The sequence below is a fragment of the Maylandia zebra genome, linkage group LG18 (genome assembly GCF_041146795.1).
Source record: "Maylandia zebra isolate NMK-2024a linkage group LG18, Mzebra_GT3a, whole genome shotgun sequence".
Lineage (NCBI taxonomy): Eukaryota > Metazoa > Chordata > Actinopteri > Cichliformes > Cichlidae > Maylandia > Maylandia zebra.
In genome coordinates this window covers 3,318,760-3,346,460 of record NC_135184.1, presented here as the reverse complement: position 1 = coordinate 3,346,460, position 27,701 = coordinate 3,318,760, and the positions used below count along the sequence as shown (strand labels likewise).

Here is a 27,701-nt window from a genome sequence, read left to right as displayed (position 1 = left end):
AAATAATTCCCTCCTCTGTCCAGACGATCCAAACCTCTTTGATTAATCTGAACAAATTAAGGCTGAACGTAGATCCAAAAACGAGCAATGAGAAAAAAATACAACAATTACCAGACGTTTATTTAACAGACATAAAACCTCAAACCCTACATCTGTTTCTGGGTTTCTACAGCTTCTTCTTCAGATTTCAGACTGTATCAGCCTCACAGTCTTCATTTGATCTGAGGATAAACAGTCCACACTTAGTCTGAATGTTGCAGATTTCAGAGTCCAGTATTAATCAAATTATTTTTCATCTTCTTGGAGATACAAAGTAAATGAAATCACAGAGTAGATAACGGGGATGAATGTGAAGCCGCGCCGCTGCGTGAGCGTGTAAACAGTTTCCAAACCCGTGCAGATGCAGAAATCTGACTCAGATCTGGCCTCCGTAATCGTGCTGCGTGCCGTAGTTCGTGATGATGAGCGGCTCTTTGTTCCTCTCCGGTCACAGTTTATTGCACATCTTTGTCAGGCACCTCTGTTTCAGGTCTGTGGAGGAAAGGTTACAGCCAGGTCACAGAGTTTTACGACAAAACAATACCAGCTACGGCAAACGTTCCCCTCTGTTTCCTCCGATTACAATCCACGAATGATCCGTATTTTAGTGTGTTTAAGAGAAACGAACCGAGCTGCTGGCTGTTTCCACAAACACGCACGAGCAGAATCACGTGAAGGATTTATTACAGTGCAGGCAACCACAGCATACCACATTAAAAAGGGGTCGCACTCCTCAAAACACCCTCTGTTCCTTTGGTCAGCGGACACAATAGGAGGAGTGTGACGAGCTCTGAGCTCTGATCTCAGCCTGAAGGACGTCAGCAGGCCTCCCGGCTCAGGAAGACATTCAAACTTTGTCATTCCTTCAGCGTGCGACTGACTGCACTTTTTACTCGTGGATCAATCAGGCTGATAAAGATTAGACAGACCCAACTAATCACTGCTGCACTGTTGCATTATTACCAGCTGCCAAATATTTACTCGTTATCACGTCAGTGTTGCTGCACTCGAGAGGAGTCGAGCGACTCTGTAATGAGATCTACCACGAGCATCACCCCTGCACAGATTCAGCTTCTTCTTCTTTTAAGTATGACACACGTTCACGAGCTGCAGCTCTTTTCATACCTTTGGAGAGATTACACACTAATGATGCGTCTCTCCACCCTCATCTCCATCAGCCACTGTTCAGGGTGTAGAATCAAAGTCAGTCAAAGGGAACCGGCAGCTGCTGGCAGCTCTTAAGGTGGAATGTTTTCTCACATCATAAATTGTCTCTGAACACACCTTAAATATTGATATGACCACTCAAACCCTTTCGTTTGTCTTAATCGTGACGTCAGCAGTGACTGGGCTTTCCCATGATGCACTGAGTGTTTCTTCTTCACTGATCGTCATTCTCTGTGTTTATACACCTCTCTACATTTAATCATTATTTATTATTAATCTGTGGCTCACCTGTCTTCCTCCCCTCACCCCAGATGGCTGCACCGCCCTGATCCTGGTTCTGCTGGAGGTTTCTTCCTGCTTGAGTTTTTCCTTCCCACTGTCACCAAGTGCTTGCTCACAGGGGGTCATGTGATTGTTGAGGTAATGTTGTGGCTTCTATGTAAATAAAACTGAGCTGAATTGAACAGAATGAAGAAAATCCTAAACCTCTTAAAAATCCTTCTTCCTGTTAATAACAGTTTTCCACCATTTTATCTTCACTGGGATCATAATCCGAACTTTGAGGAGAACCTGTCATGAAGTTTTGTCATGAGCTCGAGTGTAGAAAGGTTTAAAAAGCTTTAGCGAGCTCTCGTCTCCACACTGGTCGTCTCCAGTCCAGGAAAAACAGCAGCACATTTAAACTGAAGCTTGAGATCACTTATCTGAAGGAGCTTTTAGTATAAATGTGATTTATCTTCTTAAGTATTTAAAAATAAAACGATAAAGTCACTGTGAAGTGCCGTGAGTGACTCGTTCTCCACCTCCGATGGAGGCAGTCAGCCTCCGTGCATGGATCCCCACAGGGCTCCTCGATCACAGAAGAAGAAACGATCAGAATGATTTTGTTCCATAATCGTAGCTTCATGCATCGCTCCATCATCTGCTGCTTTTCTAGTCAGGGTCAGGCTGCAGGTGCAGCAGCACCTCCTCCAGCTTTTCCAGAGAAACAATCTCTCCAGTGTGTCTGGACGTCTCCTCCCAGTAGGACATGAAACACCTGACCAAGGAGGCATCCTGGTCAGATGCCCAAACCCCCAACTGGCTCTCTTCATAGCAAAGGAGCATCAGCTTTACTCTGAAAAACCCCAGACGCCAGACAGAGGAAGCTCATTTCTGCAGGATGTATCCACCATCTCACTCTTTCAGTCATCACCCACAGCTCGTGGCCGAGGGTGGGAACAAGAGCCTGAAACACTTCCTCCACACAGGGAAGCAGGTCATCCCCAGCGTATTTACTGAGCTTAAAAAAAGATTTTAATTTCAATGAAATCAAAAATAATTCAAATAGTGGGCATGCTGTTGTTGTGGGAGGTGCTATAGGCAGCGAGGGGAGAGCCGCAGGAGGACTTTGCCCTCAGATTAGGCTCGCAGGTGCCTGCCTCTGTTTTCATAGCCTGGTTATAAAACGCCTGGCTGGTAGCCTGGTTTTTATAGACCGTCTGCAGGAAACCTTCTGCAGCACCCATCGTTCAAGATCCTCCAGTGACGGGATTGCAACGACATCACATGACTTTTCACGCTTATCTTGTAAAAAGTTGCGTCATCGTGTTCGATATCGTTGCCTCCTGAACACCTGAAACATTCTGTGATGATCCACCAACGATTAATTATTAATGATCAAACATGCTTAAAGCAAAGGTCTCACACATACTGAATAAATGATGACTATATGAAACAGATTATACTGACGACGCAGAGCTGTCATCTTTTCCACATTTTCTTTCATTATTTTCTTTATCTTAATCATAAAATAAGCATTATGTGGAGAAATGAATGCGATCTCGCTTGAAAGCTTACCCATAAAACTCCAACAACCCTGAGTTTGCTCCCCATAAATGAGCCGGAGCTTCTGCGATGTTGTGCTGTTAGCTGAGAGTTTTTAATCTTTGCCTTCGCTGCTTTTCATGTCACTTTCTAATCAGGTTTATCGGAGTCTAAAAATAAACCCGGAGGTCTAATGAGAGCCGGAGGACTGAGCTGACAGGCCTCTCGACGGCCTGCCGCTGGAATCGTTCGGCGTGTCAGACGCCGGGAAAGAGGCGACTCTCTCCACAACCTCTTGAGCCCATTAGATTCCTGCAGAGCTGCTGCTCTAATGAGCTGTGATATGGGCCGACACGTCGCCATCAGCACAGGTGAAGGATGGAAGCGAGCTCCCAATTATCCGGTGTGCTTTAAATGCACCAACATGGATCGACTCTCGTACCAGCTTTACTGATGAAGCAGGAAACAACAAGTTATTATAGAACTACAAAATGACCTCATCTTTGAGGCTTTCACTTCTCGGTCCTTACTCGTCAGATTTTCTCCTTGTTATTGTTAAAAGGCCTACACAGACTGTATATTAAAGATGGAAGCAGCAACCGTGACGTCACCCTCTGGATCTGGGAGTCGTCTCATGTGAAGCATTTTCATCTTGGTGTTTTGAAGCACGCGAGGCATTTAGAGGACCTGCCGTCCTTCACTCACCTCCCTGTGCAGGTTCCCGGGTCGATGTCAGCGTTCACCTTTTAACCCTTTTCTGATAACAGCTCAGCGTCCATGTTTACGATAGTTAGCCACAAATTCTGAATGAGGAAAAACGGCTCAGCTTTGTACTCAGTGTAGTGTTCTTCTTCAATAGGTTTTATGTTTCCTTTAATTGCCGTCATCGTGTCCTGTCATGTTTTCATCTCATCTGATTATTTTAGCACTTTGCTTTAAATCTGCTACATAAATAAATTTGACCATATGCATTCATTACCTCTAGACGGGACTATTGTAACTCCCTCTACTGAGGCCTCCCTCACTCCTCTCTTTAGCGTCTGCAGTTAGTACAGAACGCTGCTGCAGCCTTTTATCAGGTGTCAGACTGCGTGATCATATGACTCCAGTTTTAGCTAACTTACGCTGGCTTCCTGTGAAATTTCGCATTGATTTTAAAATTCTTTTACTCGCTTATAAAATCTTAAATAACACTGCCCCGTGCTAAAAAAAGCACTAAGATCTTCTGACCTGATGCTCTTAATGCAACCTAAGTCTGGGTTGAAAACCAGAGGTGATCGTGTCTTTGCTATTGCAGCTCTCATTCGCTCTTCTGAGACTGTTCAGTCTTTTAAATCTCGTTTAAAGACCCACCTTTTTACTCTGGCTCTGACGTAAAATATTTTGATTATCATTTGGTTTGTTTCTATGGTGTGAATGAGACTCGGCGGGTCCAGGGATCATAGGTTTCAGCCATTTTATTCAATACTTGTCACACCACGACACACCCCAACCCCCGAGTCCCCGTGTTTTTAACTCGGCGGGCGTGATTAAGGGTGCCGTGCAGGTGCGTCCGCCCTGCCTGCACGGCACCGGAGACCACGCCCCACCACAGTAAATTTGTCTTATTTTATTTATTTCCTAACTTGTGGAGCACTTTGATCAAAACTGCTGTTTTAAATGTGCTATATAAAAAAATTTATAGTTTTTTATTTGATTTTGATTATCATTGTCGGGTCTTCACCTCGCGATATTAAGCACGGTGAGGCGACTGTTGCTGTGATTTGGCTCTATGTGAATAAAATTATTTTATTTAATGGAACACTAAGAGTGAAACATCAGTGGGTGACATTTCAGATGCTTCCTCCATATTTTATATACAACCAGCTCAGAAACCAACAAATCAACATCATGTTGTATTCTCTGCATGCTTACTGAGACAGACCCGGCTTTACACTCTTTGAGCAGGACAACCATTTTCTCATAGACTTCTATACAGTCTGGGCTTTTCTGCACACCGGGTTTCGCTTCCTACCGGAAGAAAGAATGCAGACAGAACTGGAAGCTACGGCCATATTTCATGATGTCACACATCTCCAGCAGCAGCCACAGAAAGCTTCTTTTACGTCTTTCGCACATCCAGTAATTCTCTAAATGCTGCAAGACCCACAAACGGCAGCTCAGATGCTTCGGAACCAACCACATCTCCCAGAAAGCGCACGAATGGATCCGATTGGGAAACCGAGGGATTCTGCAACACGTCGGTCAGGCGGTAAGGCGGGCCCTGATTTATATTCTACTGGAAGCTAATGCAAACCATAGTTTTCAAAATGATCATCATGTGAGACTTAGGAAGACTTGAACAAGCAACTGAGAACATAAAACTAACTCAGAATTTACCGAGGTTATGATTTGATTGAGCCGGTGAGTCGCCTCCTGCTGGCCATTATCAATAGCGCGGGTTTAAACCACAACCAATAAGTTCATCTACACTGAACAAAAATATAAACGCAACACCTTTGTTACTGCTCCCATTCCCCATGGGATGGACGTAGAGACCTAAAATTCATTCCAGATACACAATATAACCATCCCTCCCAAACAGTGGTCACAAATCAGTCCAAATGTGTGGTAGTGGGCACATCTGCTATATTGAGATAATCCATCCCACCTCACAGGTGTGCCACATCAGGATGCTGATCTGACATCATGAGTAGTGCACAGGTGTACCTCAGACTGCCCACAACAAAAGGCCACCCTGGAATGTGCAGTTTTTTGCGCTATTGGGGGTCTGGGGACCCAGAACCGGTCAGTATCTGGTGTGACCACCATTTGCCTCATGCAGTGCAACACATCGTCGCATGGAGTCCATCAGATTGTCAATTGTGGCCTGTGGAATGTTGGTCCACTCCACTTCAATGGCTGTGCGAGGTTGTTGGATATTCGTGGGAACTGGTACATGCTGTCGTATACGCCGGTCAAGCACATCCCGAACATGCTCAATGGGTGACATGTCCGGTGAGTATGCTGGCCATGCAAGAACTGGGACATTCTCAGCTGCCATCTGCCCTGAACAATGTGAACCATGATTCATCCGTGAAGCGCACACCTCTCCAACGTGCCAGACGCCATCGAATGTGAGCATTTGCCCACACAAGTCTGTTACGGCGACGAGCTGGAGTCAGGTCAAGACCCCGATGAGGACGACGGGCATGCAGTTGAGCGTCCCTGAGACGGTTTCTGACAGTTTGTGCAGAAATTGTTTGGTTGTGCAAACCAATTGTTCCAGCAGCTGTCTGGGTGGCTGGTCTCAGACGATCTTGGAGGTGAACCTGCTGGATGTGGAGGTCCTGGGCTGGTGTGGTTACACGAGGTCTGCGGTTGTGAGGCCGGTTGGATGTGCTGCCATATTCTCTGAAACGCCTGTGGAGACGGCTTATGGTTGAGAAATGAACATTCAATGCACGGGCGACAGATCTGGTTGACATTCCTGCTGTCGGCATGCCAATTGCACGCTCCCTCATTGCTTGTGGCATCTGTGGCATTTTGCTGTGAGACAAAACTGCACATTCCAGGGTGGCCTTTTGTTGTGGGCAGTCTGAGGTACACCTGTGCACTACTCATGATGTCAGATCAGCATCCTGATGTGGCACACCTGTGAGGTGGGATGGATTATCTCAATATAGCAGATGTGCCCACTACCACACATTTGGACTGATTTGTGACCACTGTTTGGGAGGGATGGTTATATTGTGTATCTGGAATGAATTTTAGGTCTCTACGTCCATCCCATGGGGAATGGGAGCAGTAACAAAGGTGTTGCGTTTATATTTTTGTTCAGTGTATGTTGGTCAGCTGGGTAACGTTGCTGTTTATGTGTAAACTATTTTCCTTTACAGCAGCTGGGCTCCACGGTGGGAACATTTTGCTGCATAAATAAGAGAAATTGAGAGTTGGGTGATTAATCTTTCATCTTCCTGGTCTCCAGCAGCCTTTCATTTCTAGTCGGCGCTGATCGCCTCTTTAATCAGTACCAAGTACAAACGAGCGCACCCAGACTTCAGATCAGCTTCAGATGATCAACAACGATTCTCTGAGTAACAACGGAGCAAAATTAAAGTGAGATTTGATTTTTCTGTTCTCGGTCAGCAGAGCTTTGTAGGGTAAGCATGAAAACTGAATGTTTTTGTCAGCCTGTTGTCATTAAATGCTTTCTGAATTAAGTTATCGCTGTTATCGCTCCCTGTTTTCTCCTCTTTGTGAGCAATTTCTCACCATGAAACACAAAAGCAGCCTGAGAGATCCTCTGGTAATCACTCCTCGTTATTTCTCACTCCAACATTAAAACCTAGTAAAGGTTTTAGCTTCTTCTTCTCCTCATCTCTGGCAGATCCTTCCACACGAACCCAAACAGAAACCCGCCGATCATCCTATCCATATATTTAGGAATATTAAACATCCCTGGGTTTTCCTGCAGTGCTTAGAAGAGCACAACATGAATACTATCCTAAAACATTTTCATCTTCTATCATAGGGTGACAGCATAGCTTAAAATGCACCGATATGAGAAACAGTTCACCGTTTATACTTAATAAGATCACATCTTTCCTGTACTTCCAAACTCCTCACGCCATAGCCACTATTTTCTATGTTAAACTTACAGCTCCACATGTTTCTTTTATGCCTCATGCTGATACTTGAGTAGCTTTGCATGAATAAGCATTTAAATTAATCACTTTTAACTCCTGCTGAGCCTCGGTGCAGCTACTGAGTCCATCCTCTGACTCAAACCAGCAGTTTTTGCTCCTCCTCCTTTGAGCCAAATTTCTCCTCATAGGCTGCCCCATAAAGTGGGTGTGGTTTTCATACTACAAGATGACATCATACAGAGCAAAGAGAAAAGAAACTGTCTGATCCATCACATTCTCAATGTATATGAGATGAATTAAATACAGAAGGTTTAATTGAGACTCAGTAATACATCTAATAACTTCTCAGTGCTCTGCAGTTTCAAACCAGCACCTTCAGGATTTGGATCAACATCAGTTGTTTTATCTGACTCCTTTCAACATACGTGATCAGACTGCTTTAACCCTTGGATGCACAACCTACCAGTACCTACACTCTTCCACGAGTGGGGTCAAAAATGACCCCAAATAGAAACAATGCATTTTGCTATAAACTCGGTTGTTATTTGTCAAAATCTTTAAAACGAAGAGTTGTAACATTCTCATATTTGAGGTATTCCTCATAAAACGTGTTTGTGACATGAGGCACTTTGCATTTTTATTTATTTTTTCATTAATTTTAAGAAATCGCAGTTTTTGTATCACTTTTGTATGCTTGCTCCGCATATACTGCAGAAGCTGGGTCTTCCCTCTGAAAGGCACAAGTTGTTCATCCACTGTAACACAATCACTGAGGATGAATTTCTGCCTGCAGTTGACCAGGAACAGGCCCCATACGTAGCTGAAAGCTGCCATATGGTTTGTTTTCAGTCGGTAGGCTCTGGTCCTCTTGTCATCAAAGTGCAAGAAACGGCGAATATCTTTAAATCTTTGAATTGACATAGTGGCCTGTACAATAGGTTATGCAGAGGACTCCCAAAAAGCACACCAACTGGTACATCCCAGTTCTTCTCACTTCCTGCAAAAATGGTCAATCAAATGAAGGCCAGGAACTTATGTTTGATTATATTTTTCCACTCTTTCCCCTGTCTGTGGCTACTCTTCATGCCTCCATGTTTGTGTATGACAGCACCTCTTCTATTATATTATCAGACATGAACATCTTCCATGCATTTACTGGGGAGACAGTACTAAACCCAACTGCAAGCCCTGGCTGACTAATTCAGAATATTGTGGCTAGAGCAGTAAGAGGGGCTCATTCTGTTAGACTCAATATCCATTTCCTCTTCAGAGGACTCATCGGAGGACTCCTCTGTATCTGACTGGCCTTGTTAAGTGGGGGGGGACAATAGTCTGGGTCCTCTATATCTGAGATGTCAGATTCTGAGTCAATGCCTCTGATGGGCTCTTCATCCCATCCGTCCTGGATCATTTGTAAGTCCACAGGGATCCTTGCTGGCCTCATAGCAACCATGCTACTTTAAATATTTAAAAAAAAAAAAACATCAGAAAGGTCAATGTTTGAAATGCACAGGAAACTATAAACAGGGCTGCACATAAATGGTCCTCAGGTGCGCATTTGCAGAACCAGATAAGAAGTTGGAATGCGTGTTTGCGAACATAAGATGTTCTGGAGGAGGACAGACATTTGTTCAGAACTCTTAAAGATGCCAAAGAAGCAAGCTCCGTAGGCAATAACTTTGGTGTTCCTCCACAACAAAAGAAGCGCCTATTCTCTGAATTTCCGGGAATACTTTTATTTTGACAGCGAATGCACACCTGCGGACCACTTATGTGCAGCCCTGACTATAAATCACGTATGTTACTGTGTAAAAATTAATTCTTGATCCATCAGAAGTGTAAGTGGGTCAGTGAGAGTTGCTAAGAATGAAAGTTTCATAGAAGATTCCATAGGAACTGCTTGGGGTCATTTTTGAGTGGGGTAGAGATACAAAAACTGCATTTTTTTTAAATTAATGAAAAAATAAATAAAAATGCAAATGGCCTCATGTTACAAACATATTTTATGAGGAATACCTGGAATATGAATATATTACAACTTTGCATTTTAAAGATTTTGAAGAAAAACAACCCCTGGGGTCATTTTTGACCCCACGTGTGCATCTAAGGGTTAAAATCATCTGTCCATGAATCGTTCGTCACTATGAATCGTCTTCATGTTCTCAGTGTGAAAATGTGTATTTTTTTATTACTTTCATTCCTGTTAGCTCAAACATTTTGGAGGTGCATGTTTTCTTCAAGTTTCTTGGTCAAAATCTTAACAAACTCCTACAAAATCAATAGATAATGTTGTGGCCGACTGCATATTTTACAGAAATATTTTACCGATTTGAAAAGTTTACTCCTTTTCTCTTCAAACATCAATAAAATATGCAGTTTGCCCCGGGGCGCCCAAACTCTTTCATACGGCTGTATCAGGCTGAAGCGCTGAGTTTATAATTTGCTGCTGCAGGTGTTGGTTTTACTGCACAGGGAGTCTCGAGCATCAGAGCCCGGCAGGTCAATGACTCATGCTGTCCACTTACTTCTGGAGAAGGAGACCCTCCTGACCCGCCGACACACTTCAGAGGTGTGCTTCTCATACCAGAGGTGGCTGTCGTCACAGTACCTGCAAGACAAGATGACAGCATGAAGCGCTGACCTTGAGCTTCTGCTTCAGAGTCAGCTCGCCATGAGTGGGAACTTCAGCTTTCAACAGACAGAAATCAGGCTTGTTTTGAGCCACATGTCCGAGAATATACATTTTAATTGATGATTAACCTGCAAGCAAATACAGTCTTTACATGGAGGTGGTCACGGTCTCTGATCACACCAAAGCATTCCCAAAGCAGCGAGCAGACATAAATCTCTCCAGGACGTCCTGAGTTTGCCCAGGGGGTCTCCACCAGGTAAGACATGCCTGAAACACCTCACCTAGGAGGTGTCCCTCTCAGGTGACTTCAGATGTGTCAAAAAGAAAGGAAAAAAAAGGTTTTGGCACCAGGGGAATTAAACCACCAGGACTTCCACCCTGAACGCTGCCCGGCCCACAGACCACTTCACCTCCACAGCCCGACCTGCTGAGCGATCAGGCCAAAGAGCCACAGCTGTCTGGCCTCTTCCTCTGACCCGGCTCCAGCACGGATCCTGGGGAAGGTAACTCGCTCTTTTTTTCTTCTTCATCATTCGTAGTAAGAGCTGTAAGCCCCAAACAGGAGAATGGCACAGGCGTTAACCCTCAAACAAGCAGGGTAAGAAAAGTCAGAGCACCTCTGACGCCACAAGGATTACACCAGGAGCTCAGTGATGCCCCGGCTCAGATCTGGGATGTCAGGCTTGTATTTAACCACATGGGGGCCAAAAGAAACTACTGAGCATCATTTTGAGTTGTTGCAATTTATTAAAATTTCAGCCAAATCGACTGACCTGTCGCATCATTGTTTCACTTTGATTTTCAGGTTTTTTTTTTTTAAATCCAGCCCTCTGCAGGTCGATAATCTTTGTTTCCATCAAACAGCATGAATAACACATTGTCCGGTCCTTCTCAGTGTACATACCCAGCATGATTTCTTCTCATTTTCTGAGCAGTGCTCATTAGATCGAGAACACAAACAGCTTCATTTTAACATTTGCTGCTGTGAACTGTCACGAATGACGTCAGCCACTCATTCTTGTTAAGAATACTGAAAGCTTCACCCTGTAATTTCTGTCTACCTGTGTGTGTCTGTGCCTTACACTGCCGGGGTTTATTGTGGCCACCTAAAGAAGTGCAGCAGCTGAGAGAAATAAGTGATGCAACACTCTGAGCAGGAGTACAATTCAAACCGCCGTCTGCAGCGGTGCTGTCTGGAGGCAGCAGGGGGAATTTGCCGACCTTTTCATGCGCGTCTTGTGGCTGAAGGGTCTGCACAGGCACTGGGAGAAGAACTTGCACAGCTCGAGGACGCAGGGCTGCAGCTTGTGGGCGCCGACGGTCGTGGCGGCGCCGGGGACGGACTCGGCGCTCAGCTCCGGCCTCCTCCAGGGACAGCCTCTCAACACACAGAGAGAAGAACGTCAGTCGTGAACCGGCTTAATTAATCTGTGTGTTCTGCAGGAGAAAATCTAATTAGGAGGTGATGTCCACAGACAAAAGGTGATCGTCACATTAAAGATAATAAACATATCATAAATTAACCTTTAAAAGCTCACAGAACATTCAGATGAATTTTAATTGCGTGCTCGTCCACATGCTGCACGTTTTTGTTCGCCTTGCAAACAGGATCACGATGGGAAAAATCTTTTCCTATTCAAATTTAAACCAACAAGAGGGATGTTTGGTCGCTGGTGTGGAAATGCAGCACAAAGGATTTCATCCTGGAGCGTGATTAACATCAGCTTGGCAACACAACCAAAAAAAGCACGCACAGAATCTGCTTTTCATACATGGGACATTTTAGAGAACATATTACAGACGGTGTGATGACGTGAGGGAAGGCGTGCACACTATTGTCAGTGTCGCTCTGATGGTGTCATTGGAATAGTTTCCAGCTGAATGAAGCTGCAGTCAGTCGGGAAAATTTCAAGAAAGTTTCTTGAAAAGCTAAAAAACCTGAGGCTGAGGAGTTTCCTCTGCAGCAGGGGCAAAGTTCAGAGTTCAAACACTGAAAGGGTTGGCTGAGAGGAGACCGTCATGATGAAAGTCTGCAGAGAAACCTGAACAGAAACATACAGAGTGGACTTTGGACCTGCAGAGAGCTGGACTGATACGTTCAAAATCCCACAGAGTCGTGTTAAAATGTTCACCTTTACAGCAGAAATAAGCACGTCCTGAAGCAAAAACACCGCCCGCCTCTGTGACGTTTCCTCCTTTGTCACAACTGCACGACTGTGATCATTTTTATAACTCACCTTTTTCAATTAGATCAAGCTTAAAGTTAAAGTTGGGGGTGTGGCTGCTTTGATTGACAGGTAGATGCTGTTAGGTGTCTCCTAGGCCCCGCCTCCACATCAGTAAGTCAGATCTGCAGTCTTTGGTGTTTGTGTTGCTTCATTTTTCCCATATTTACTGAATTTTCTTGGCTGCCTTCTGTAAACCGATCAGCTTCAGTTCCCTTTAAACCTCAGTGCTCTTCTGTCCTTCACGTTTGTCCTGCAGCTCATCCAAACCTCCATCTGCTTCTTCTCCATCACCACTAGCCGCTACACTCCGGCGGGTCCCGTCCTACCGCCTACTGCTGCTGGGGCTCTGCCCTGCGATGTAGCTTCTAATATTTTATAACTCTGTGCTTCAATAAATTATGTTCAGTTCTCTCAGAGTCTCTCTCCTTATTAAACTGCAGTCACTGAACACGAACCATCGATTCTGGAGCAGTTTTAATGCAAACATCCAAAAAGTCTGTGCTTCACTTTTGGTGAATTAAAATTCTGGTATTGTGTTCGTCTTTCACTTCACATTAATTAGCAGATGACTGTGAGTGTGCAGCTCACTATGATTCAACGATAACTCAGCTCTGAAACATGGATTTAGTTACATTTGTAACTTTGTAACATATTGTAATATTAAGTTTACTTAGTTACTGTTCCTACTGTCGTGGAGCAACTGTAACCACATAACTTCCTCTGGGATTATTCTGATTCTGCCACGCCCATCTTTTATTTACAGTCTATGTTTCCATGGTGACACATGGAGCTGTGATGGTGTGGGGGGGCTTCAGGCAACAATGAACCCACAGCAGCTTCCTGCAGAGACACAGCAGCACGTGAGGTTTGAGGGTCATGTGACTGACGAACTGCTGAAAACCTGTCGTGAACTCATGAGTTCAGCCAACAAGTGTCAGTTTTCCTTCTTCAGCATCATTGTGAAGAGGAGAAAATCAGTCAGCAGGTGAACTCATGCAGCTTTTCATCTGAGCTCCTGTCTCCAAATTTACTCATCGTTTCATTTTAATTTGAACAGAAATAAACACAAAAACAACAACGACCTGATTTTCAGCGTTCATTCCTGAGTGTGCGTGTGTGTGTGTGTGTGTGTGTCAGTCAAACATCAGCCTCCACAGGCCGACACTCAGACATGTGCAGCTGGGTGACAAACGCTCATTTCACTGCACGCTAATGACTCGCTGACAAATTGCACAGGATGCTCCGGCCTTCTGATTGTTGCTAGGCAAAAATCAGAGGAGGGGACGGGAGCATTGGGGGCGCAGCTGTTATCTGCAGTGTGGTGTTACTGCCATCTAGTGGTGGGAAAGGTGAAGAAACACACTGAGCGCCTCACAGGTGATATCTTAGGAGCCACAACCATCACGTGCTGCTCGACATTAATGCAGCGCAGGGCACCGGGCACATCAACAGCAGGCGCTGGGTTTGGACTCGCTGCTGGTAACAGATCGGAACATTTCTCTAACTTTTCTCACTCATTTGTTGGACAAACTGTAACAATCATGATTACGATCACCTGTTTCAGTTTACATCACCGTCACATTATTTACCCCATTCCTGTCCCAGTTTTAGTCCTGAAACCCCAGAATGGCTGTGAATGAACAGATGACACAAGCCAAACCTGAGATATGCTGAATTCATGCTGCCAACGTTTACATAAAAACACCGGCGGCGTCAGCCTCCTTGTGGAGACACGTGTGGTATCAAACTCCTGCATCACATTGTTCTCAATTTATAGTCACAAGATTTTCAGAAACCTTGACCACTGATTTTAACCTCGGGGTCAAAGTCACTATGATTCAAACTTGTCAAGAGATTTTTAGTAGATACACCCATTGTATAGATGCTCCTATGTCACCTCGTACTCTCGTTATTACATTCACACACTTGCATGTCCATGCCACCCGCCCGTCACGTCATGATAATCGGCCGTTTACAGCTGAGGGATAAAAATCCAAGAAAATATACGAAGGGTGTCCCAGCAGGAGGGTCCTGGGTTTGAATCCAGCCCAGGGCCTTTCTGTGGGAGTGTGTGGGTGTTCTCCAGCCTCCTCCCACAGTCAAACACATGCAGTGAGTGTGAACGTTGCCTCTGTGTGTCCCGTCTTCCTCCCTGACCTATGATAGCTGGGAAAGCTCCAGCCCCGCATGGCCCTGAACTGGAGAAGCGTAAGAAAGTGGATGCTTGTTGTTTTTCTACACAGTCTCAACTTTATCTACCGTGGGTCACACTATTTATGCAAATTACACTATATTCAATTAGTGAATGTGCATTTCACATATTTTAATCCATTGTCACATAAAATAGTCTTAATGTACGTTAACGGCTGGAAACTGTTGACATTTGAATCCGTATTCATTTTCCTCACGATGTAATTATGGAATTTCATAACGAGCTCCTGGTTTACGCTGAGTGCAGCAGACAGATAAACGCTGAACGCTTGGCCTTAATTTGACTTTAACCTCTGCAGCTTAAAACCCATCAAAGCTTTCACACAGGAGGCTGCGAGCCTGCGTTACCATGGTTACTATCTGCAGCATGGCTTCCCGTGTCGCTCGCTCGCTCACACACACACACACACACACACACACACACACACACACACACACACACACACACACACACCTTTCTCCAGGCTGAAATTGAATCAGTGCCGCTGGTGTGTCCAGAAATGACAAAGGAAGGCTGCAATGTGATTAGAGTCGCTTTGTGAGAGCAGGTCAGTGGGCGGAGTCAGACTGTGGCTACAGTGATGTTACACAGGTCTCCATGTTTGATTTCCTCCGTATCCATTCATCAATAACGACATAAAATCACTCGTCTGTCCTTATGTTTCCCAACAAGCCGTCATCATGGGTCACAGTGAACCCGTCGCCATCTTTGTCCAGCAGGTAAAACTGTGAGAACTTCTTCAGAACTGAAGAAGCTTCTCGGATGAGAGGAGAAACGTCTTCATGAAACTTAAAGAAGTCCAGATTTTCTCTCACGTATTCCTCTGGTGCATTTTTGGTTTTATTCATTTTTTATTCTGGTTATTTGCCACATTTCATCTTTTTTATTTTGAGAAACACACAAGAGCATCTTCCTCACTGCTGAAGCTACAAAATAATTCATATTAAAATATCTGAAAGAACAAATCATTTACCTGGTTTCTCCGTTGGCTTGCTGGGAGTTGTAGTTCCTCTAACCAGAGGCCCTGTAGTCCTCCTGGGCACCGTGGGTCCTGCTGAGGCTCGCACAGGTGGAAGTCTCGTGGAATGAACTGTGGACGTCGTGTGCGGGGCTGCTGTGCTTGTAGACGGCGGCGTGCGGATCAGACTAACTGCTGGTGAGAAGGTTGAAGCTCTGCCCGGCGTCGTGGGTAATCGTGGTGCTGCTGTGGTGGGAGCTGCAGCAGTCGGAGCGGCGGTGGTGGTGGTTTGCCGTTTTAAGGTTGTAATTGGTGCTAAAGTTGTTTTTTCCACTATAGTTCCACTCTGAGAAGATGCCACAGTGGGCGTGGTCCCCCTTTGTGTCGTTACAGCTCTTGTGGTCATGCTTGGCGCCATGGGTTGCTGGGTTGTCTCCGGTGTTTCGGCTGTAGTGTAACTCTGAGGCTTGACGGTCGTAGGCTGTGGAGCTGTTGCGAGCGGCTGAGCTGTGGTGACCTTCGCTGTAGATGCAGCTGCTTCATCCACAGCTGTTGGTGAAGCTGATAAACCAAGAGAAAGAAATAGGCTCGATTTTCTGTCTCCACAAGAGTGAAAGCAGGACGCAGCCATCATGGGACTGAAGACAGAACCACGTGTTAAAAAATAAACACGTTTACAGCCTGAGTCAGCAAACAGGTAAAGCTTAAAGGTGTCCTCGACTCCACCTCAGCAAACTGGACCTCTCCACTGTGTCCATGCAATTTAAACTTTTAACAGAACCTATGCATATAACTGTAATCTGTACACAGTCATATAAACAGCAAACAACAACAATAAACAACAAAACTACTTCATTAAACTTCACCAAAAACAAACAAAACAAACCGAGAGACAGAGAGTGGGAGCAACAGTGGTCTGATCAACATTTTAGTACACTACAGGATTTAAAAAGGCTCAATGACCACAGAAGACCAGATGGGGGATGATCACAGGATCTTTTCCATGGTAAAAAACCCCCACACCTTTATAGGAAAGAAACACCCTTCAGAAGGTAGCTGTATCCAAGCACAGGGAAGACAGAGGTTTCACACTGAGATGCAAACCAGTGTTGAGTCTCAAGGACGGAGGCAGAGCAACAATGAACATATGAAGCTAAGATCAACCTGCATCACAACCACAACAAGAAAAAAAGCGCACAGGAGGCTTGAACAGGTAACAACGTACATCATACGACACTGGCTGTAAAACAGTGTGACGCACAGACGCATCGCTTCCTTTAGCCAATAACTAATGTTTCTCAATCATGTGACACGACACTCGACCACAGAGAGAGCTACACACTCTGCTGAGATTCACAGCTCAATAACATGACAATGAAAAGTAAGAAAGACCCTGGCTGCAGTCGCTCCGTGTGCTCAAAGATCAGTCTTTTGGTCTTCCTGGTATTTCTCACACAAACAATTTCTCCTAAAAATTAAAACCTAGCATCTGACTGACTTCATTATACTTTTAAAAACCTGAACAATCTCTTTTATTTAGTGTTCATTCATGCATATCCTTTTAAATGTGCTTCCAGTTCTTTGTTTTACACATTTGGTTGTGAACATCAGAGATAAACCAGCTTAATCCTGATTAAACTTTGGAAACCGAGTCTGGCCCGAACTTCCTGACAGATCGAGCTGTGAAGACGAGCCAAACGCTGAACGCCGGCCTCCTGGAGAGACTCACCATGTGCGGTTGAATGGACTCTGCTGGTTAGCATGGAGCTCATCCCAGATGGAGAGATGTGACTCAGATTCGTGGGCAGTTGGTGCCATTCTGAGATTTAAAATAGACAATTTGAAGAGGAGAATTAAGCGGCTCTTCGAGCGTCTGGTTGATGACAGCAGATGCTTGAAGGGGCCTGTTAAAGGTCCTGATGTACTCACCGACAGGGAGCCGGAAGGAGATGTTAGCTGGTTCAGAAAGACAAAGTGGGGAAAAAGAAAGTAATGAAAAAGAAGGCATAATGAGCTCTACACTGATCTGGTGCTGTTCGTTTTAATCTGCCACCTGCTGGTCATCAATGAATCCGTCACAAACCAGTGAACAGACCTGTGTGCGGTCCTTCCACGATGGTCTGGTTGAAGAGCGGCGTGATGGAGCCGACGTCCCACAGCTCAGGCACCTCTCTGCCTGGACAAAACACAACGTCGCATTCAGACAGACACCTTCATCAGCAGCATCATCATCAGCCTCATCTTTGATGCCAGAGATGTTAAACTCATTTTACAGGGAGGACTGCGCACAGCCCACCGATCCAACGTGGGCCAAACAGTGAAACGCCAATCAACAAAGTTTAATTACACATTTAGAAAAAGAAAAAAGGGGCAATTTCTACAGTATGTCTCAGCTTCCTACGTGATGAAGATGAAATAAATGTGTCAGCATGATGTAAACTGTGTGTGTGTCAGTACGAGAAGCTGCAAAACATGAAAAGTTAAAAATATAATAAATATACGCCCTCCTACTTATTTTACAAAGCGGTCCAGCGGGCCCCGGGCCTTATGTTTCACACCATTGCCTTATACACTATATGAAAGATTTTTCAGGTATACTACAGGAGCATTTATAAGGTTTAGTCATATATTTTATCTCTTTAATCGCTCTCTGAGGTCTGTGGAAGATAACAGAAGCTTCCCCACCAGGAGGCGCTGTTTTACCAACTGCGATTGTTTTTGGATCTGCTGCTCTTTGACCTTTTGAGAGCTCTTTTTAGCCCCTCTGCAGGATGCTTTGCTGTGTTAAAGTGTAAACAGAAAAAATGTTTTGTTGATGTTTACGTGATATCTCTTTAAAACCAAACATGGAGATAAGGTCACATAACTGTTTCTTCACATTCTGCTGAGAGCTTTCATTTTTAAATGTTTAAAAACACAAACATTTATAAAAAGTTCCTCAGTTTCAACCTCATCTTATCTGATTTTTGGCTTTTAAAAATGCTTCACCATGAAATAAATCAAGGGAGAAAATAAAAATGTGATACACACAAAGGAAACACTACTGGAATATACCCAACACATTTCTTACTGCTTGTTCTCAGAACAATAAAGATTCAGCTTTTAAAAACAGTTTATAGTTTCACACAGCTATAATAAATCTGACTCCTTTCTTGTGAGCATGGACCGGGTATCAGTCTTAGACGTGGGTCAGGAGCAGGAAGAAAAGGTTTCTACTTCTAGACCTCTGTGAGGATAAAATAAGCATGCAGTGTCATTCCCCCAGGCCTCAGAACTTTACTCAGGACAGAGGAGGCCTACACATACCCATCTTACCGGCCATCACGCAGATGTAGATACAGTCTGAGTTATTCCTCTGGCTCACTGAGACACAAGCAGACAACACGCCGTTAGCCAGAGACGCAAACACATCATATAGCGTTTCATTTAAATAGCATCTACCACCTGAGAGTATCGAGGAGGATTTAAAGAGCTCGTGCAGGTAGCTTGTAGAGTTTCCCATCACATCCAGCAGTATGGCTGTAAAGTCTGATGGGAAACAAAAACAAGTTTACATGCAGCAAACTGCACGAAGCGTAAAATGAGGCCGAACGTTCGAATCCTCCTGCCTGTTAGGTCGTTGGTCTCGTTTGTGACGCAGTAGCAGAATCGCCTCCTGAACACGCTGCTTTCTATGCTTCCCACACTGGAAACTGCAAAACACACAGAAACTGTTCAGAGAGCACAAAGTCATTCATGGATTTAAAGTTTAAGACGTGTCAGGACGACACGGCCTCCAAACATCTGCTGACCTGCGTATTTCCAGCTTGTTAGTCTCAGCTTCTGCTAGCAGAGCTTTGCATGATTAACAGTTTAAAATAATCCTCATTTATCTTATTCTGAGCATTGATGCAGTTCATGCTCCGCCTTCAATGCTCTGTTTTAGCTCTTCTCCTTGGGCGCCCGGGGCCTTTGCCCAGCTCAGATGAACATATTAGGCATGTCTCCTCTTGATGACATCATACAGATCCCACAGCAGGAAAAAAACTGTATGAAACTGTCCATACACTGACCTCACGACTGAGTGGATGACAACACAGCCACCACTGGAACAGGAGATATATGACAGATAATAATCAAAGTAACAGAATAAGTCCTCCTTAACAAAGTTTGGCAAATAAGATTATTTCTGTAATATGTTAGGACACGTCCTCGGTGCTTTATTTTGCAGTTTTAAATAAAATAATGGGTTCTTCCCTTTCTCAGCCTTCACCAGTGCATCAAACTTCACGACTGACCCTAAAGGTAACAATCTGACCCGATTAAAGAGAAAGTCTCGTCTTAAGAGTAGAGATGGTTAACATGCGGTGGTGTAATTACTACACATTCACACCACCAGATGGCAGCATAGACAAATGCAGCCTTCGCGTTACTCTTTGCTGTCTGCAGCTTCGGAGGAAGCAGACGTTTGTAAGGAGAGAACATTTACTGTTGTAGACCAACAGGGTGAGTTTGTGCAGAGCCAGGGAGCTGTAGGACGTGACGCTGAGCAGAGAGAAGAGCTGCCGGGAGCCTGCAACACAAAACAGGCGAACATGTGAGCTCACACAGCCTTAGATGCATTATTACATACAGGAGAGCACTGCGTTCACTAATGACAATCTCATGATTAAGGAGAAAGGTGCAATAATCAGTAAGAGGACGGGGTCGATGTTGCGACCTCGTCAATGAGCCTGAAAATCAAAATCAGAGTTAAAATGTTAAAACTGGGCTGAAGGGAAGCTGCTCTTTGAGCGCACTGCTCCTTTAAATGTTGAGTCCTCTCTGCAGTTCAAAACCAACAGAAGTGTGACTCTGTGGTTCAGACCTGAGAGACAGCGACAGGACAACGTACCCGAGTGGCTGGAATTTATTAAAGTATTGACGAGCGGCGTGAGGTCGATGGCAGCGGGGTCGATGTGCTCTGCTGGGATTTCTGGGAAATAAAAGCAGAGCGTGAAGTCAGCGGGAGCTCGTTCTGGGTGTAATCTCCGTTATGGAGACAGCAGCATCAGCAGAATGAGCCAGTGTAATTACTGGATGTACTGGAAGGGAAAAAAAGTGACAGTTACCCAGAGGAATGGGTCCCCGGGGGGCGGGGCAGTTATTTAAACAACACAAGGTCAGTGTAACAGTTGGTCTAATCGGCATTTCACTGAACATTTCAGTGATACAACCCAGAGCAGGTTCACAGATGTTAGCTGATGACTTCTCTGAAGTGTGTTGGTGATGACGGTATTTACCGTTAGACAAACTGCTCCTCTGGGACGTTAACGACGTCTTTAACATTCGGGGTTTGAGTTGGTAAGCTTTGGACTGAAGCCTGATGAATGGCACATTTTATGCAAATTAACTGAGTTTTAGTTACAAAAAGGAGGATTTTTTCCACATATTTCTTAACATTGACCAACTGTACCCTCCATCCATCACCGCTGCAGCATCCTCAGCAGAGGCCCAGACCTCCACCAGCAAATCCAGGCAAACACTGAGGCGTTCCCAAGCTATCTGGAAGATAATCTTCAGCAATTTGCCAGGAACTCCTCACCTAGGAGGTGTGCAGGAGTCAGATTCCCAAACCAGATCAACTAGCTGAGCTTCACCGTTTGGAGGAAGCTCGTCTCAGCTGCATCCTATCGGTCACTAGCCAGAGCTCGCGGTTGTTCGTGGGCGTAGATCGAGCAGTAAATCATTAACTTTGCTTCCACGCTCTCTCTTCACCACAACGGATCAGTCTGTCCATCTCCTGCTGTCCCCCCCCTCACTTGTGAACCCAGAGCTCCACCCTTTCCCAGCTGTGAAGCTTGGTATTCATTGACTTTCTATCCATCCTCTTCCACATATCCTTATCAAGGTTGTGGGGGGGAGGGGGGGGGGGGTGCTGGAGCCCATCCCAGCTACCATAGGGCGAGCGGGGGAGTATACCCTGTGTTGTTGCAGGGCTAACACACAGAGACATACAGACAGAAAGGCCGCGGCCAGGTGGAGGATTCGAACCCAGGACCTTCTAGGTGTGAGGCGCCAGTGTTAACCTTATTCAATTAATATATTCAAATATCACCTGGTTAAAGAAACAATATAAAAAAGAAATCTGACATGTTCAGTGACTCAGTCTGTGCTGTGATGCAAACCCAGAAAGTTTTTTATTATTCAGAAACTGCAAACCTCAATAAACATAGTTTCCTGAATGTAGTGGGGGACAGTCGTGATCTTTAAAAAGATATTCATATAAAAAATACACTGAAGCCAGTTGTGTGCGCCTCCACATCAACTGTGTGTAGGGTTTTTATTTTTGCTAGGTGACAGCGCTGCAGTCGAAGTACTTTGTGGGGCTTTAAAGTTTCTTTGTTCGAGCTGGAAAACAACACGTTGAGACGTATTTGGCAGCCACAGTATGTGAACAAGCAGAATGAGAACCAAGGAGGAAAAATACCCGTGGAGTCAGCAAAGTCTCTCCTGTGCCTGTCCTCCTGCTGTCTGCAGATCAATGCTGGAGGAAACAAAAACAGCAGTTATTACTATTATTAATAATTAAACCAAACAATAGAGCCTTTATAGCCTCGGCCTACCTTGGCTCACGAGCAGGAGTATTAAAACTGCAGAAACACAGATTATGAAAGAGAAGCGTGGATGCTGTGTGAACCTCCAGGAGCCTGCCATGACTGCTGCAAACACAAACAGCATGCAAACGTTCACTCTCAACATAAAAATACAGCTTTTAGTGGGCTACATGGTTAGCACAAGGGCAAAGCCACCAAACCCCGTGAATTTGCATCTCATGTAAGCTGCAACAATCAGCTCATATATGAGAGACACGTTGCTCTGTAGAAATCAGCCTCACACACAAACAGAGCAGAGAGCCAGGAGTTACAACATAAAAGCTGAATAGATCATCGTCACATTAGTGCTGGAGACGACGTTAAAAGTAATTATTGTAACACTTTGTAATGCAGCTGAGGGTGTAATTACCCTGTAACGGAATGAATTTCAATGCATTTTATTTGACATTACAGTGTAATCGAATACTTAAAGCTAGGTCTGTGAGAGTAAGGATGTAACAGGGTGTAAGTCAGGCTTTTACAGGAAACAAAGAAATAATTATACTGTAAGTAAATGTAAGAACACTGTACTTCTACTGTAAGTACAATGTACGTACTTCCAATAGAAGTACATGAGTCCACTCCATAATACAACCCCACAGAGTGGAGCATATTTATGATGCAAGCTGTGGAAATAATGTTTGTTTTTCTGCAAACTTACCGTGAAACTGAGCACTACCTCAAATTACTTACAGTATAATTATTTCTTTGTTTCCTGTAAAAGCCTGACTTGTTGACACTCTGATTGTAGTGTACCTACCTTTAAGTATTTGTAAGTAAATATAATTACATCAGAATTTTAAATCAGATGCACTGAAATTCCATTTGATTACAGGGGAATTACACCCTTAGTGGTGGCCCACCAAAACAAATAAACTCAACAGAATGAGGCCATAAACATCTGTGTATAGCTCTGAAAGCTAATAACTGAAGCTGAGTTGGGGACTGGCCGTACTTTAATGTAATACTAATTTAAACCATTAGGTGGTGCAGTGAGTCTAGATAACCTTTATCCAGGTAAATGATGAAACACACATTTCTTCTGTAAAAATGCAAAGTCTGTGCAGGAAACAGAGAAGAGGCTAAAGAGAACTACAGAAAGTTAAAGATCCAGAAACATCTGAACATCTGGTGATGAACGCGTCGGCCAATTAAAACACATCAGCCTCTCTCTGCACACTGCAGGTAAACTCTGTGCCTCCATCAAACACCTTCAAAAGAGTGTCGGGTTTGTGTAAAAAACGTCACTGTGAAGGACCAGGGAGCCCTTCACAGTGACGTCATGATGACTCTATAATCCCACCAGTAGACCCAGTGCTCCCCAGAATGTCGGTAAAGATTTTTAGGAGCTTTTACATTAAATTTTCTTGGCATCTAATTTGCGTTTTGTGCGTTCAAAGTAGGGCTGCCACGATTTGTCGACTAGTCACGATTACGTCGACTATCAAAATCGTCGACGACTGATTTAATAGTCGACGCGTCGTTTGAAGCTTTGTAAGATCCCAAAAGACGCAGGAATAAGTAGCAGGATTTAAGAGTGTAATAACGGACTGAAACAGAAGATGGCAGCACTGCATGTACAAGGATGCCAGCTGCCGTTAAACCCCGAAGAAGAAGAAGAAGAAGAAGAAGCAGAAGCAGCTTTGTCCCAAAATTCATAGCGCGGCCCAGCTTAGTTTCCAACAATGGCGGCAGCTAGTTAGTTTTAATATTACTCATTATTCTTTCTGGGTCACAAAATAAACGTTTAACATATTTTCAGGTGAGAATGTAGCTGTGTAAACCTCAAATATCTGCTCAGTTTATCAGGACACCACATATTTTCAAAAGCACTCCGACGTTTTCAGAGATGTCTGTTACCCACTAGCTCGATAGCTAGCCGGGGGCTAGGTCACTAGCGCTGTGAGAACACCGGACTCCCGGCAAATTGTTTTCAAACCCACCGCCGTCTTTCGCGACTCAGGTTAAATATATATGAGTCACTTAGATAAATTAAAAATGTTGTTGTTTGGCTTTTTTTTTTCAGTATTTTATTTGTTCCTGAGTAAATCGGTTTGGCTGAGATTAAAGTTTTTACACAGCTGAATAAACGTCAAGCAGACAGCTGATCATCAGAAGTGTGAGATGCTGGAGAATTTACTCCGGTGTCCTGTTATATTTTAGATAGCAAGGAGTTTATTAAACTCCACCGAGACAATCTGCAAATTTCATTAAAATTGAATAAACTATCATCTTGTCTTTATTTTTAGTTAGCACCTTAAAAGCTTAAAGCTGTAAGCTAATGATAGTTATATAAGAGCAGATGCTGCTGGTGCAATAAGCTGTAGTTTTATGTCCAGTGGATGATGATCTGATTAGTCGACTAATCGCATAAATAATCGGTGACTAGTCGACTATCAAAATAATCGTTTGTGGCAGCCCTAGTTCAAAGAAAGTCTTCCTCAGTCTAGTCACTGCATTTCTGTATTTCTTGACTCATCAATTCTGATCAAGATAAAAATCACACACATGCACAGTCACAGGTTTCACAAATCAAAGTCAAAGCAAACTTTTTCTTTTCAAAGTGAACCGTCTTTGTTTCCATAAAAAGAGGAAAATATATTGTTTTTACAGCAGCAGCACTCAAAGTTCACAGCATTCAAAATTTTAACTCCAATTCTTCGATAGTTTGACCTGCCATAATATTATTACTATTATTGGCTCCCAGCTAAAATAAAACCAGTGAACACGTCTCACCTGCTGCTTGAATTCACCTGCAGCCCTGCGGAGCCTCCACCAGCCTCCACCCTGCGGTCACACACCGGCGGTCAGATAACGATTAAACAACGCCTGTTTTCTCCCCTCTGAACATCAGCGGGCTGACAGCTCAGCGAGCTCTGGCTGCAGGCCGGGTACTGATCCAAACTCACTCCTGCAGCTGCACTGCAAGAAATATCCAACTGCAGGTGCTGCACTACACTGCCCCCCAAAGGCAGAGACAGGAACTGCAAGAGGCTCTGAAAGCCTGGAGATCGACTTCATGCTGTTTGACGGTGATGAGAACAGAAAACTACTTCAGCAAGTCGTTTTGACCATGTCTACGTTCCTAATTGCTGCCACGTGATTGGCTGGTTATATATTTGTGTTAGGGAGCAGTTGGACAGTTGTTTCTGTAAAGTGACAGGTCAGTGTAAATTTAGTCAGTCAGACACTTCAGGTGAGGTCAGGCTGCTGTGTGTGGCCTCTCCTCACACACCTGTTTTCATTTAGCACGAGCTAATTCAAGCTCTTTTCATTTATTGGTCCAAGTTTCATGCATCCTGCAAATAAGCTGCTGGAACTCCAAATGTCTGACTCACACCAACATACAGCCACCTCACTGAAACGATCCTTGTGAAACACAAAACTTTGAACTTCTGTAAAAATCTAAATCATACCTGACGTGTTTCTTCAGTTACACCAGATGAAATCCATCAGGATTGGTACTTAGCCTGAGTCTGTGGAAAGTTTATTTTTAGAAGGACATTTCTTACAGTGTAGGTAAGTGGCCATAATAAGCCGCTGGAGTGACATACGAGCCGTGGGGAAGATCAGTGAATGAGGGGAGTGAATGTGAGTCTTTAATGCCGGGGGATCGGCGGGCACTTTGGCCATCCTGGCGTTCACATTCAGGCACGCAGCGGTAACTGGCAGTCAAGGCTGCTCAGGGCCTGGGAACGGCCGCCCCCGGGGAACAGAAACAGACTTTTAGCGCATAATTCTAACAAGAACGAAATGAAATGAGCTAATGAGTGAAAAACAAGCTGCACACGTGTCCACTGATGTTTGTGTTCTGGGGTGGAAACGTTATAAAATAAGAATCCTAAAAATGAGTTAAACCATCTTCACAGAGTAACAGCAGCGACAGCCGGAGCCGCTGTGAGCGAAATAATAACGTTCATCTGAAGGTTTTCAGCAAGAGGCCACACATGAGAGTCAAGGCTGAGAACAACAATACTGCAAAGAGACAAAACAACTCCAGAATGAAACAAAAACATCACAGAGAAACATGCAAACCAACACAGTATAAATACACAAAACAACAACAAAAGAACGCACACGTGAAGTAAAAGCCAAAAAAATGCCACAAACTGATGCTAAACAAGAGATGGAAAATAACTGCAAAACAGAAAAATGTCAGATAATAATGGGGACACAAAGACTCACAACACACAACATGATGCACACGAACAACAAAAGCCTGCAAACTGGTCCCAAAACGAAGAGACATGAATGTAAAACAACTACAAAGAAAGAACGAAAAGTACTGCGATACAACTAAGAGACGGGACACATAACAACCAGAAAAGTACACAAAATCACTACAAAGAGACATCAAACAACTACAAAGGGCTGGGAACATCCGCAACTAAGCTCAGACACACACAAGGACAAAAACAGCCAATAAAAAAAGCACATGTTAACTAAGACGACATGCAAAGCAGATACATTACCTCAAATATTGGACACACAAACACAGCAAATGCACACAAATCTACTCCAAAGACACACAGCCTGTCTGCAGAGGGCTGCAGGACATTTAAGAACAGCTATTTTATAGCAGGGACGCCAACAACGAGTCCACGGGTGCAGAAACGATGCAGCCTGAGTGATTTCAGCAGCATAAATCCATCTCTGGTTTAACGCTTGCAGATAATAACCACACCGTCTGCTTTCAGTTCAATGCTTTATTAATAACTGGTGCAATTGAAAAGACAAAAAAAATTAAAAAATCAAGTAAGAATACATTTGCATATTATATCATCAAAACAAAATATCCAAAGTGGTCTAATACAGAATAGAAATGGTAGGTTTATTCTTTTTTTCAAACTGGTATGAGAAAAATGATGCACAGCTCTGAAGGCCACTAGTGTAAAGTTGTCCAAACTTCCCTTAAATGAAACTTAAGAACAACAGAACTGTTTCTGACCCAGAAAAGCTGCCGTCATCAACCAGCACAGAGCTGTCAGTAACCTCCCAGACGTAGTGGCTTTTGTTTTTACTGCATTTCGGCTGCATTTAGACGTCGCTCCTCTCAGATTTGCTTCCTGCATCGTTCCTGTGGGAGAAATACAGGAACTGTACGGCCCAAGACTCTAAGCAGAAGTGATTTTATTTATTTATTCATTTGCTATTTATCGAGCACGTGTTTGGCACTTGTTTGGAACTTTTGTTTCGAACCTGTATTCTGCGTAATGGACACCAGGGGGCGACTCCTGTGTTTGCAGAAAGACTTCTGGTCTTATAGAAACGCCTGATGAGTTTAGAGCTTCGGTTTCTAGTTTCAGGTCATACAGAATAAAATATTTGGGGTTATTTTATAAATCAAGTTCAGTGAGAAGCTCATTGGCTGAGGACTCAGTCAATCACAAGTCGTCAGCCAATGAGTGCGTGGCTTC

At 44.1% G+C, this 27,701-nt stretch overlaps 1 protein-coding gene across 4 annotated transcripts; it reads right to left on the bottom strand.

The window, feature by feature from the left end:
* Positions 1-105: 105 nt before the first annotated feature.
* Positions 106-25,499, bottom strand: hhla1 (HHLA1 neighbor of OC90). 4 transcript variants are annotated; one of them, XM_014410510.3, is made up of 15 exons: positions 25,021-25,498; positions 22,255-22,347; positions 22,119-22,175; positions 20,544-20,624; positions 20,139-20,222; positions 19,279-19,362; positions 19,115-19,198; positions 18,977-19,033; positions 17,766-17,846; positions 17,600-17,626; positions 17,400-17,489; positions 15,686-16,231; positions 11,494-11,650; positions 10,166-10,248; positions 106-531 (listed from the first exon to the last, which is right to left on the bottom strand). In XM_014410510.3, exons 2-15 carry the CDS (start codon positions 22,343-22,345, stop codon positions 488-490), a joined length of 1,566 nt encoding a protein of 521 aa, XP_014265996.3. In that variant the 5' UTR covers positions 22,346-22,347; positions 25,021-25,498; the 3' UTR covers positions 106-487. The 4 variants fall into 4 exon arrangements, with proteins under 4 accessions (XP_014265996.3, XP_014265995.3, XP_023009563.3 ...); XM_014410509.3 differs by having other exon boundaries at positions 22,255-22,350; positions 25,021-25,497; XM_023153795.3 differs by having other exon boundaries at positions 18,986-19,033; positions 22,255-22,350; positions 25,021-25,496.
* Between the last annotated feature and the right edge of the window lie 2,202 nt (positions 25,500-27,701).

What these genes read in the sequence shown, in the direction of transcription:
- hhla1 (XM_014410510.3), bottom strand. Translation starts at nt 22,345, where the DNA reads ATGGCAGGCTCCTGGAGGTTCACACAGCATCCACGCTTCTCTTTCATA. An exon ending in AATAAATTCCAGCCACTCGG is followed by an intron (nt 20,223 to 20,543) that starts GTACGTTGTCCT and finishes TTTGTGTTGCAG; the next exon opens with GCTCCCGGCAGCTCTTCTCT. An exon ending in AGTCCATTCAACCGCACATG is followed by an intron (nt 16,232 to 17,399) that starts GTGAGTCTCTCC and finishes TTGGTTTATCAG; the next exon opens with CTTCACCAACAGCTGTGGAT.